The 13507-nt window shown below is 38.7% G+C and overlaps 1 protein-coding gene across 2 annotated transcripts in view; it reads left to right on the top strand.

The window, feature by feature from the left end:
- Positions 1-460: 460 nt before the first annotated feature.
- The window catches only part of LOC132394028 (sorting nexin-24-like), a 138711-nt gene continuing 125664 nt past the window's right edge, over positions 461-13507 (top strand). The window contains exon 1 of one of the 2 annotated variants that reach the window (XM_059969661.1): positions 461-842. In XM_059969661.1, coding sequence (XP_059825644.1) covers positions 771-842 — 72 coding nt within the window. In that variant the 5' untranslated portion in view covers positions 461-770. Of the gene's footprint in view, positions 843-1037; positions 1225-13507 lie in introns of those variants that run through there. The other variant, XM_059969662.1, reaches the window with a different exon arrangement.

Consider the following 13507-nt stretch of genomic DNA (forward strand, 5'->3'; position numbering starts at 1 on the left):
CTAATCTCCCTCCCAGTACTTATTCCTACAAGCGCCCAAGGTGTTCAGTCTGTCCATTCACCTGTTCAGGGCCTCCAACAGTCCTTTCCGGTGAGAAAATAAATAAATTGGGGTATTCAGCCCATCAGGTCTGCACCGCCATTCCGTCACGGCTGATTTATTATCCCTCTCAACCCCATTCTCATTCCTCCTCCCCATAACCTTTAATGTCCTTATTAATCAAGATCCTATCAACTTACACTTTAAATATACCCAATCACATGGCCTCCGTCGTCGCCTGGGGTAATGAATTTCACAGATTCACCGCACTCTGGCTAGACATTCCTCCTCGTCTCTCTCTGACCATGTATGATATAATTGATTTGAAATGAAGTGAAGAGCGATTAAAAGGGTGGTGTGTGTGTGTATAAATATATATATATATATATATATAATGTACATCCTGTCCTTTGCACACTACATATACACACTCGGAGCTGCCGTTGAACTCGGAGGGGGTTGCAACATTCCAGTCCAAGAGTCACGTGATACGGACGACATTCCAATTCCTGGGTCTCGTGACACAGCAGCGCTCACGTGGCCGGTTTTCACTTTGCAAATGGCTTTTGTCCGCTGAATCGATCCAAGCAGGAAGAGCTTTGTAGTACGAAGGTGGTATTACATTAGTTCCTCTCGCCTTAGGTGTGGAAAGAGGAGGAAGAAGTTGCGACTGAGACATAACGCTTCTGATCCAGTGATTGTAATTGCACTGTCGGAAGGTCCTGTGCACCATGTACCACACCATCGAAGTGTCAATCCCGTCCTTCCGATATGAGGAGAGCGATCTGGAGAGAGGATACACGGTAAGCCGAGATCCACATGCCTCCGAGGCCGCTGCGTGCTTGTCCACATTACTGGGTGATAGTAACTGCAATTCTTTCCGCTGTTTTCACCTTGTCCCTGCTACTCATTCATACACGTCTGACGTTCAGAGGTCGGATCCAGAGGGATCCGGGTTAGGATGGCATCCTGGGATTGGTCGGCGGCGTGCAACCTACAAGTCCTGCGCTTTCAGATCGCTACTGAATAAGCGCTTTTCGCTTGTTACGTAAAAGCAGATTTGCTTCCAGATCTTACTAAAGCGGCCAAGTATAATCTTGCATATATTTTTACTCCGGTGGCATAGTCACTGAAGCACTTTTAATTTTACATGTTCAAGCGACAGTCAATATGATGCACATAGAAGTGAGTTGTTTGTGAAATTCTATTCTCTCCGTAATTCACATTACTTGACATTATCAATGAAAATCATTAGGTAAATATTTGATGCTGGAGTCTAAATCGCTATATTCCTAACCTGACGTAGACTTTTAAGTTCCGGTCTTTTTCTCTTTTTATTATGTTTGAACTTAAGTGTAAGTGCTCGCTGGGGTTTAATGCAAAGTTCAAATTAAATTTATTATCAAAGTACGTGTAGGTCTCCAGATACAACCCTGAGATTCATTTTCTTGTTAAATACACCAGTATCCATTGCGTAAAGTGTCTGTTGAAGTTAAACATTTTTAAAGAAGATTTTGACATGACGTGAATTTGCGCTTATAATTCAAAGCGAAAGGGCAGTCCTTCCGGTAGAATTGAATGAAAACGTTTTACATTTCATACACACAATTCCAAGTAAACTGCACATATCACCACATAATTTTAATAGCAACGAAATTTCAAGCATAATGATAAGATCAAGCTCTAGGGAATTCGGTTCATTATTGTCACGTGTTCCAAGATGCCGTGAAAAACTTCACTTGCATACTGTTCATATAGACCAGTTCATTACAACAGAGCATTGAAATAAAATAAGGTAAAGCAATAACAAAGTGCAGAATAAAGAGTTATAGAGAAGGTACAGTAGATGTAGACAATAAACCTCAAGGTCATAAGAGTTAGATTGATTTGCATATTACAGCTTATTTTGTTTAAAACCGATTCAGTTACCAGTGAGATTTTTATGTCTATTGATACAGTTTACAGCATGGGGATAGATATTGGACAAGAAAACTCAGTATGCCTTTCTAATACTTGGTCTGTTTTGGTACTTTGTTTTAATTCAATCTTTGCTAAAATTGAATTTCTGTGAAGATAAATAGAAATTGGATTGGCTATGCAGTTTTGTCTGCAGGTTCACTGTGTGGAGGATATACTTTATTGTCTTTAATCCAGACTGCAGATAATGTCACTTTCTGAAGTTTTTACCTCATCACTTGACAACTCCAGAAACTTTGGCTGCTGATGGCAACGGATAATAAATGGCACAATTTTAACAGAAGAGAAATACACTTCTGATATGTTCTGATATGTTGAGAGTTGGTTTTTGATGAGCTGATATTTTGCTTCAGATATGAGACTAACAACTTTCTTTGCTGTCATCCGTACAGAAGAGGGAGAATGTCAAAACAATTTAATTTGACCCGTTTTCCAATTATGCAAACTTGGTAACCATTGTAAATCCCAAAAGTAGTCTTACGAAAAGGAGACTTCCTTTGAGACAGAAAGGCTTCAAGTTCATGTTGCCTTAGTACTCTACCATGGGACAGGCATTCCATTGTGTCAGTCAATAATTCTTCATCCTTAGCAATAATTATATGAGAATGACAACAAATGGTTTTACAAAATTATAATGAATGTGTGGTAAACAGTGGCCATTTGGTTGCTGATATTTGAATATGAAAACATGTTCAGTTTGGGTCAATTCTCTTCATGTTGTAATAAGCTTTCTATGTGTGTCGGAGTATTTTCTGCTAAAGAAAAAAGTTCAATGTCTTTAACAAATTTTCTTCTTTTTCATCTTATTATACATTCCATGCCTGATTTCTGTAACTGTTTACACCCTTTTTACTTCCAAACAAATGCACCAACTATACTTGCTTTGAAGCACTGTTTGGGCAAATGAAAATGCTTAATTAATGTGCTGCTCTGGATTCTCTTAATTTCATTTGAAAGGCATGCACAGACAATTGTAAATGCAAGAACCAAAAATGAAATGAGTTCAGAAGGTTAGCTTATAATGAGCTCTTCAGGATTTCGTGAAATTCAGTTCAGCCCAAAAATCATACAAGTCTGCGTTATTCATTTAAAACAGTTTATATGCACTTTGTTTAAATAATCTAAGAGCTGCAAAGATGCCGCTGCAGGCTGAGATTGATCCATTGACCAATTGTTGAAAAACATTAGATTAGGCCATAGTAAACAGATAGTGTTTGTCCTTCTAATTCAGAGCATTCAGGGCTCCACTATGTGAAGGGAACCAAATGTAAATTGGGCAAATGTCCAGTCTGCTTTTGGCTGTCTGTGTGTGTGTCTATCTGTGTATGTGTCTGCTTTTGCCTTCCATCTGCTTTGTTTTTATCCTACTTCCATTTTAGCTTTTATCATTGACCTCCTGATCCGTTCCAACAAAGCTGAACATGAGCTATCATCTTCTGACCAGGCATGGTACCAATCTTCAAAAATCAACATTGAATACAACTGCTTAAGATGACCAGCCTTTACAGTTTGTATCAGGTTCTGGTGATGATGATGATCAGCCTTGTTACACTGATCAGTATTCTTCATTGATAGACACTGCCTGACCTGCTAAATATTTCCATCATCGTCTGTTTTATTTCAGATCTCCAGCATCTGCAGTGTTCCGTAAATCATTTTATATCTGATCCATTCTTATTCACCTCTTTGTAATTGCACCCTCCAATCCAGGGATTCCCAGCCTGGAATCCATGGATCCCTCAGTTAATGGTAAGGCACCATGGCTTAAAAAAGGTTGGGAACCTCTGCTCCAAACAGATCAGTTATGGTTTGCCTCCTTCACTATTAGCAGGTACCAGTATCTGTCCTGTGGGGGGCGAGCCTTATTCTGATAGTTGAAAGTTGCTTCCATTGTGATTGGTTAGTTTAGAAGCTGTAGCTGATTTTCCCATTGGATATCTTGGTATATAAAATAGCAAGTGGAAGGGGCCTGCTCTCTTGTTTAAGGTGAGACCATTGGGAAGGTATACCCTGTGTGCACTTTTAATTATGCTTGTTGAGTAGTCAGCTTTGTAGTGCCAGTAACTTGGGGAACATGATTGGTTGAATTTTTACTGTTTGTAAATAAATTATTAATATACCTATTTGAAGTCAGTGCAATTCCTGTCTTACTTGCCAAACCCACAAACCTGACTCAATATTACAGCATTTTTTTTTATTAAATGCCTTCCAGTTTCCACTCTTTCTCAAGCCACCTTTTCCTCTGCTCTGTACATGTTATGCAACTTAAAATATCTGCTTAAAACTTTAAACTTTTCTTGCTTGTGATGTAAAGGTATTGACTCAAAGTATCAGCTCATTTTCTCTCACCAATACTGCTCATCTGTTGAGTATTTTTAACATACTGTTTTTTTCTGCTTTTGATTACCTGAATCAAGTTACCCTGTTGAAAAGCCATTTCTTTCTTTCATTCAGAATCTTATCCAAATGTCTTATATTATTAAACCTGTTAGCAAATTATATTTATAATACATAGCATATCTTTTATAAAGTCATGACTGTAAACTAAGTACTGTTGGTTATTGAACTTCTTATTTGGGTAAAGGGCTGTAATGACAAAAGAAGTATCTTGCAAGAACTTGTAGAATTATTAGTTATCTTCAGAAAAACACTGAGGTATTTTCATAAAATGCCCCTCAAACTGTGGAAAATAACTTCTAATTAGTTTTCACCCTTCCAAAAGTGATTCAACCTCAGTGGAAAAAGCCTACCTGCATTTACCCCCTCTATACCTCTCAATTGTGTATACCTCTGTCAATTGTCTCCTCATTCTCATGTACACAAGAGATTCTGCAGATGCTAGAAATCCAGAGCAAAACACACACACAAAATGCTGGAGTAACTCAATAGGTCAGGTTGCATCTATGGAAATGAGTAATCAGATACACCCATGTCTATGGAAATGAGTATGTTTCGGGCCGAGATCCTACATCAACACTAGAAAGGAAAGGAGGAAAATCCCAGAATAAGAATGTGGGGGAGGGGAAGGAATACAAGCTGAAGGGTGTTAGGTGAAGCCAAATGTTTGGGGAAGGGAATGAAGTAAGAAGCTACGAGAAGAAGGAGTGAAGAATAGACTCTGGGAACCAAGGAGAGGAGGTATAGAAGCGAGAGGTGATAGGCAGGTAAGGAGAAGAGAGGAGGTAATGGGGGCTAGAATGGAGAATTGAAGGTGGGGGTGTGATTACTGAAAGCTGGAGAAATCATTGTTAATGCAATCAAGTTGGATGCTAATTAAATGGATTATGAGGTGTTGCTCCTCCAACCTGAGAGTGGCCTCATCAGACCAGTATCATTAATCTATGTTCAGTTTCACTGGTGTGGAGAAGGGCTCAACGAGAGCGTTGGTTGCAGTAGATGACCCCAAAAGATCCGCAGGCGAGGTGTTACTTCATCTGGAAGGACTGTTGGGGACCGTTAATGGAGGTGAGGGAGGAGGCAAATGGGCAGGGCTAGCACTTTTCCCACTCGCAGGATAGAGACTGTGGGGAGGGACGCATTGACAGCGGGAGCAATCCCTGTGGAAAGTGGGGTGATGTGGCCTCCTCTACATTAGTGAGACCCGATGTAGATTAGGGGACTGCTTTGTTGAGCACCTTCGACCTATCCACAGAAAGCAGTTTTCCCCAGTGGCCAACCATTTTAATTCCAATCCCCATTCCCATTCTGATATGTTGGCCTTTGGCTGCTTCTGCCATGCTGAGGCCACTTCAGGTTGGAGGAGAAATACCTCATATTCCGTCTGGGTAGCCTCCAACCTGATGGCTTGAACATGGATTTCTCCATGTTCCAGTAATTTTTACACTCCCCCCACCCCCTTCTTCCTCACTCTGGCCTGCCTCTTACCACTTCTCTTCGCCTCATCTCTATCACTCATGCACCCCTCCTCCTTCCCTTTCTGCCATGGTCCACTCTCCTCTCCAGTTAGATTCCCTCTTCTCTAGCCCTTTTCTACACATCTCCTCTACCTTACTTCATCCTTCTTCTGCCACACACCATGGCTTCATCAATCGCTTTCTGCCTTGTACTCCTTACCCCGCCCCCCCCCCCACCTCTTACTTTGGCTTCTTACCCTTTTCCAGTCCTGATGACAACTCTTTATTCTTTTCTGTAGATGCTGCCTGGCCTGCTAAGTTTCTTCAGCATTTTGTGGGTGTCATTTTCATACACTCCACAGGAAAATGTCCTAATGTGTTCAACTTTTCCCAATCGCTCAAGTCCTGGCAAAATCTTTGTAAATATTTTTCTTGTCCTTTGAGTTCTGCACCCTTTCAATCTTATTGATATCTTCCTGTAGGTAGGCAATCAAAACTTCACACAGTACACCAAATTTGGCCTAATCGGTATTTTGTACAACTTCAACATAACTGGAAGAAACAGAATTGAAAGGCCTATATAAAGTAGATGTGGAGAGGATGTTTTCAATAGTGAGAGAGTCTAGGATCACAGGGCACAGCTTCTGAATACAGGATGGCCCTTTAGAACAGATATGAGGAGGAATTTCTTTAGCTAAGGATGGTAAATCTGTGGAATTCATTGCCACAGATGGTTGTGAAGGCCAAGTTATTGGGTACATTTAAAGGTTGATAGATTCTTGATTAGTCTTGCCATTAGCCGAACCTAGAGTTACATAAGGATGTCAAAGGTTATGGGGCAAAACTGGGAGAATGGGGTCGAAAGGAAAATTGATCTCCCCTGATCAAATGGCTGTATGGATTTGTAAATTTATCAGTGGGTTTACAAATCTCGTACGATAACAGCACAATTTCACAAGCCAGAAGAAAGTTTTGTTCTTATTTCCCCCTTTCTGGACAGTAAGCACGGTGTTGGAAAGCAGAAAATACATAAATGGGCATCTGTCAGCGGTTATACTTCATTAGGATTTTAAGGAGATTTGCTATGTCACCAAAGACTCTAGCACATTTCTACAGGTGTGCTGCGGTCAGCATTCTGACTGGAAGCATCACTGGTTGGTGTGGAGCTGTCATGGCATAGGATCGAAGGAAGATGGAGAGGGTTGTGGACTTGGCTCCATCATGGGCAAAGCCTGACCACCATCGAGGACATCTTCAAAACGATGATACCTCAGGAAGGTGACATCCATGAAGGGTCTCCACATGCCTCTTCTCATTACTACCATCAGGGAGGAGGTACAGGAGCCTGAAGACACACACCCAACATTTTAGGAACAGCTTCTTCCTCTCTACCATCAGATTTCTGAATGGTCCATGAACAATACTTTTCTGTTTATCTTTTGTACTATTCATTTATTTATTCTTTATATAGTAACTTCCAGAAACAACAAATTTCACAACATATGTCAGTGATAATAAACTAGATTCTGATTCTTATGTATTGATCAGTTAAGACTCAAGGGCTGAATGGTTTAAAAACACATGATTAATTTCAACAGATTGTTCCTTAGCTTACTTCAGTCCGACCTGTTTTAATATTTACTACAATCTTGCATTGTACAGTTTGTTATATCTGTCAAAGAGCACCTTAGAGAAAACACTTGGAATACCATGTATTTGCATGGAAGAAGTTCAAAGGAGACCTCCTTGATTTATTCTTATGAATAATTGAAGAATGAATTCCTATGAAGAATGATAAAGCACATTGGACCTGTTGTCAATGGAGTTTAGAAGAATGGCAGCTTATCGTGTATAGGTGTAATGTGAGGTGACTTGATAGAATTAATGCTTGGGAAAGCTTTCCTCCTGTGGGGGGATACCGAGCTAGAGGGTCTCCATAAAGATTCTACCACTTAAGAGTGAGAGGAGGTGAAATCTTTAAGCAGCTCATAAATATTTTGAATATGACACCCCTGACTTGTGGGTTAAGTAAACAAATATATTCAAAGCTGAGACCGATATCTATAGGGAAGCAAAGGTTAGAAAATTGGGCAAAGAAATGAAGTTGAAGCCAAACTTAAGATAAACATCTTGTAGAAGAGGCAAGATTAAGGAGCCATGTGACTGCTTCGGCTTTCTACATTATATTAAGGTAAGTTATCAAATTTATTGAGGAGTAGGTTTCAAGGTACATCTTAAAGGTAAAAAAAGGTCTTCAGGAAGGAATTCCAGAAATTAGGGCCTTGTGAACCAGAGAGAAAACTGCAAAAGTTTGATTACATTTGGGGATTAGGAGGCTGAAATTGAAAGAATGCAGAAAGGAGTCTCACAGAGACTGAAAGGCATAAGGTTATGGTTGGATTTTGGTGATTTTAAAAATGAATTTAACTAATTTAAAACTAAAATCAACTTCTGTGAGCTTTATGATATACTTTAAAGGTTAATAAATATAAAGGAAATTTAGTATTTCTCGCTTAGTTACAGTGGCAAAAATTCGATAATATTTCATGTTAATCTGAGCAATCGGCACAGTGCAAACTAAGCATAATGAAATTACCAACATTAATCCAATTCTAGATATGTAAACAGATGTGATTTCATACAGAAACAAAGAAATGGCTGATAAGTTGCTCTTTCATTGGGTGATCAGGAATGGGCAGTAAGTGTCAACAATACCTCAGTGTTGCACCATCAAGTGAGTGAATAGGTTTTAAAAGAGATTATGAAGCATCTAAAACATTAGCTAGCACACAACTAAAGTAAGACAACAGCCATGAAAACCAACAACATTGTTTCAGCAGGGATGATTAAGTTCAAGTTTATTGTCTTAAACATATAAATGCCACAAAAATTAGCTATTTGCAGAAACAGCTCACTATATTGCAAACATAAATTAACATATGGATTATGACTTGCATGACAAAGCAATATGATGACATTCGTGCATTCCAGAATGACAAGCATATGTTTATGGAGTATCACACAATCTACTGGAAGAACTCAATGGGTCGAGCAGCATCAGGCGGAAACTCTGCATCAGGACTGCGTGAAGGGTTGAGATGGCCAGCATGGAGAAGGAGCATATGTTTCATCTGAGCATTGCTTACAAACTGTGTTGCACTGACATCTGATATAGCTCAAGTACTTACTCAAATAGGATGAGCAAAAAGAATGAAAAAAGAACAAAATCAAGAGTTTTTTTTAATATTATGAGAAATGGAAGTAAAGATCCATGATAAGTGTGGGGTATATCAACTTTATCTTGAATATCCTGAGAAGGAATCTGATTAGATAAACATAGTACACTTAACATAGAACAGGACCCAGTTTTTCATCCTGCGATGTTTGTTCTATTCAAGATGCCAGTCAGAAATAATCCCATCTGTCTGCACAAGGTCCAATTCCCTCTTCTCTGCCTGTTTGCGTGTGTCTAAATGTTTCTTAAAATTTGCTATTTTCTCGGTTTCTACCCTTGCCTTCCAGCCTATGTGTAAAAAAAAAAAAAAAAAAATTGTGCCTTTAAACCTTCCCCCATTCACCGTTAAACCATACACTCTTCTTTGACATTTCTAGCCTGGTAAAATAGACTTTGACTATCTGCTCTATCTATGACTTTCATAATTTTATTTATTAACAGACATCATCTCAATGATTCTAAATGGCATTTCAAAATCTTCAATGTTTATCTGTTTCTCTAGATTTCATATTTCCTTGCAATTTCAAAATTTCAGACCCACTGCAAGAGATTTGCATGGGCTGAACTGTATATCTTCCCCCAAGGTGGGTTAATAAATTGGAGAAAGACAGACTTTTATTAAGGAAACACACCCATCTCTAGTGATAGTAACTTCATTACTTCTAATTAATGAAATTAATTTAAATTCTTCAGTTGAAGTGGGGGTCCAGACCTAATAAACTGGGAAGGATGTATCTCCGTTAAAGAGAGATGTCAACTATATGAAAACATGGGGAAGGAGATGTTCACGTGTGTAGAATAGTTTATGCATCTAGTGAATGACGGGAAATTGGTTCCATGTTCAGAGGGGGATGGAGAAACAACGATTGATTGAAAGAGTTGGGTGGGGACAGAGTTGAGTTTGTGGGTTGAATTGTGGTCAAAGGATTCCGAGATGTTGTTTCTCTCAATATCCTCAGGTTAATGAACAAAGATTAGTCTACAAATAAGAAAATTGGATTGAGTGCTTCAGAAATGTCCATTAGCTATTCCAGAAAAAATGGAGACTTTGAATTAAGCCTGCATTCCTGATGGTGATCATATATTTTGGCTGTGCATTTGGCATGCCTTGTGTAGGATGTCCTGAGGTCTGGGACATTCATTGAAAAGATGTGCTGTAAGTTTATTGTTATTTTGTTCTGCTGTATGTTTTTTGCCCCATTACATTTTTTCCTGGAAGACTGACAAGTTCACTTCTGTATTTAGAAGTTTACTTGGTATGAATTTTTGAACGTCCCCAGAGTTTATGATTTATAATATAATAACTAATATCATCTTTGTGAACAGATGTATGACTTTCTTTGCTTCCTAATTTGATGAGAGTAGGTACTCTTGGGATTCCACACACAATGTGTTCGAACAAAGGAGGAAGTGCAGTAGAACTTTGTTATGGTTGTCAATTTATAAACACCAATAATTCTGAAAATATAACTATATAAAAAAGGCAGGTGAAAAGATCACTGATATATGTATTAAGTAACTTGTTGGCAAGAGTGTGTACCATGTTTGGTGGTGTGACCCTCTAAAGTTACAAGCAAAGATGATGAATCCAACACTTCGAATTCTCGTTATTGCATAACTTGTGTCAAACATTCTGACTGAGCTTACAAATGCCCTTGGTACAGCAATTTTGTGTACAAAGTTATTTGTGCAAAGTATCTAATATAACTACACACTCTCCCCAATTATAATCCATATATTAAAATTGATGGAATTTGGGGAATCTTCTTGTGCTCACCTTGTTGTACAATCTGATAGCTCGTGGTATCATGTGTGGTAATGAACAGGCAAATTAAATGACCAGCCTTCAAATAATATATAAGCACAGATCAAAAATGTTGATTAACTTGTGAAGTAATCAATGACTTCTGGAGAGTATTTATTGATTATATGGAATGCTTGTTGTGTGAAAAGTGATCAGACAATTTTTCACCTGACTTTGCTGCCAGTGTGCCATATTGACAGTGAGATTGTGCAACAGCATCATATACTGTAGAAATACATTAAATCGCGAGTGCGTTATAGAAAGTATTTGCTGAGATTATAGGCTTTGTAGAATTATGAAGGAAAGAAAGAAACAGCATAAGGGCTGGAATGCAAGATCTAATTCTATGTACATATAACATGAGTTGAAGGTTCATATCCCACCATATCAAGTTTATGCTGAATTTTTCATATTTGGAACTGAATTTTATAAACTGCGGTTATTGGAATCTGGAACTTAAAGAGACTGCATGAGTCTCACACTGGGTTGGCAGTATCCTTGGAGGGGAATTAGATGGTCAATGTTTTTGGTTGCGATCGTTCCAGTCCAGATGAAGGGTCTTGACCCAAAATGTTCTCAATCCATTTCCCTCCACAGATGCAGCCTGAATTGCTGAGTTTCTCCAGCATTCTGTGTTTTGCTAAAATAAATAGTTTTATTTTGTCAGACAGTAATACTGCAACAATGTGTTGGATGTCATCCTGTTCACTAGAACCTTTTTAAGGCAAGTGAGTTTATGGTGTTTAATTGGTCTGGTCTAGGTGTGATGGAATTGACTGCAAAGGAAGCGTCTGCATTTGCCTTTTGTCCTTCTTTACAAAGGGGTAATGACGCAGATGCAGCCTTTGGCATGAAAAGACGAGAAATGAAAAGGTGGAAGAAAGAAAACACAGCAACCAATTTCAGGAGGCCATTTCCAGCTGGGCCTTCTATGATTTAATGAGAATGATGCTTCAATAAACAGAATTTCAGTTCTGGGTTCTCTTGTAGCCCCCATCTTACCTTTCCCTTGATTATTAATTATTTTGGTATCAACTTGACCACAATGACAGAACGTAAGAGCAAATCGACATACCAGAATTTATCAGAACAATAACCACTGAAATGTCAATTAGTCATCTGGTGCCCTGCTTTGACTCTTCTGCATGTGATTACCGACTGTCTTCCTCCTGCCATTGCCTATACTCAGTGAATGGCACCCGTCTCTTGCTTATCTTTATGGCATAAGCACAGAAGCCTCAGTTCATCTTTTGCAGAAGCGTGAAGTTTGTTGGAGTTGTGACAGCTTGGTCAAATGTCTCTTGTGCAACAAATATTAACTGTAAGATCCTCATGTTGAAATGATGCAATTGTGCTCATGGTGATGACACTGACTTTCTGAATGAGATCAGAGTGTACCAGAAACACCAGGAATAGAATAAAAGATACTGTGCATATTATGCAAATGGAATAAATACATTAGTAAATTTTAGTACTGAGGAGTATAATACAGCTAAAATATCATCAATTTGTAAAAAAAAAATAATGGAATTCAGAAGGCATCCATTCAGCCCACTGGATCCATGTCACAGTCTGGTAAAGCAATCCCATTGGTTCAATTTCTTTCTCCTCTTTTCCCTATACCCCTTTGCAGTTTATTCTCTGTCACATATACACATTAATTCCGCAATTGTTTTTGCCAATGCCCCTCTCTAAGGAGTAATCTGTAATAGTCAATTAAACTGCCATCATGTGGTTGGGCTGAGGGAGGAATATAGAGAGAGCATCTTGGCGAAGCTGTCACACACATGGAGGGAATGCGCTAGTTGCACTCAAACAGTGCTGGAGGCTGGGATTGAACCTGTGTGCCTTGAGCAACGAGACAAGAGCACTAACGGCTGTGCTAACGTGTTGTCCAATTGCTCTAACCGCTGTGTGAAAGTACTGTCCTATTACAGGCTTATTTTAACTGGTAAAGTGATGAGTTTTCTCATTTTATTAGAATGAAAGTATTTTCATTTTTTTTTTTGTGTCACAATGATATGGCCTGATGATGGGAACATGAAAATCTTTGAAGGCCTTGCTGACAGGAGACAGATTCCAATCACATTTCTTAGCACAACAGAGTAATGAGTCCACTGCAGTTCATTTTAAAAGCTGAACTGTGAAGAACCAAATGCTGAGCCATGTTTTATCTGCTTATAGCTAGGAAGTTAACACTCCATTTGTCAAAAGAGTTTTTGCAATAACTTGATAATGTTATCGCGCCATGAGTGAATGGTGTTTGGTCTGACCTCGGGCGTTGCTAGGTTACCAACAATACATAGAATAATTTTGACCATTAAAATAAAACTTTTTAAAAAAAAACCTTGGAAAACATGCTTTTTTTTCTCATCTGCACAACCTTATTTATTTATCATACAAAAATGAACAATATTTTACTATGTTTTGGTCAGACTGTTTGACCTTGTATCATCACCAGTATCCAAAAGCCCAGATAAGAACAGGAAAATAATAAGGGTACAAGGGAAACGGCAAACTGTAATTATTTGTAGCTTGTCAAGTAAAACCCTTAGGCCATTGACTCAAATCTGAGAAATCTGCACATTTCTACAGACT

Source organism: Hypanus sabinus, chromosome 5 (genome assembly GCF_030144855.1).
Source record: "Hypanus sabinus isolate sHypSab1 chromosome 5, sHypSab1.hap1, whole genome shotgun sequence".
Taxonomy (NCBI): Eukaryota; Metazoa; Chordata; class Chondrichthyes; order Myliobatiformes; family Dasyatidae; genus Hypanus; species Hypanus sabinus.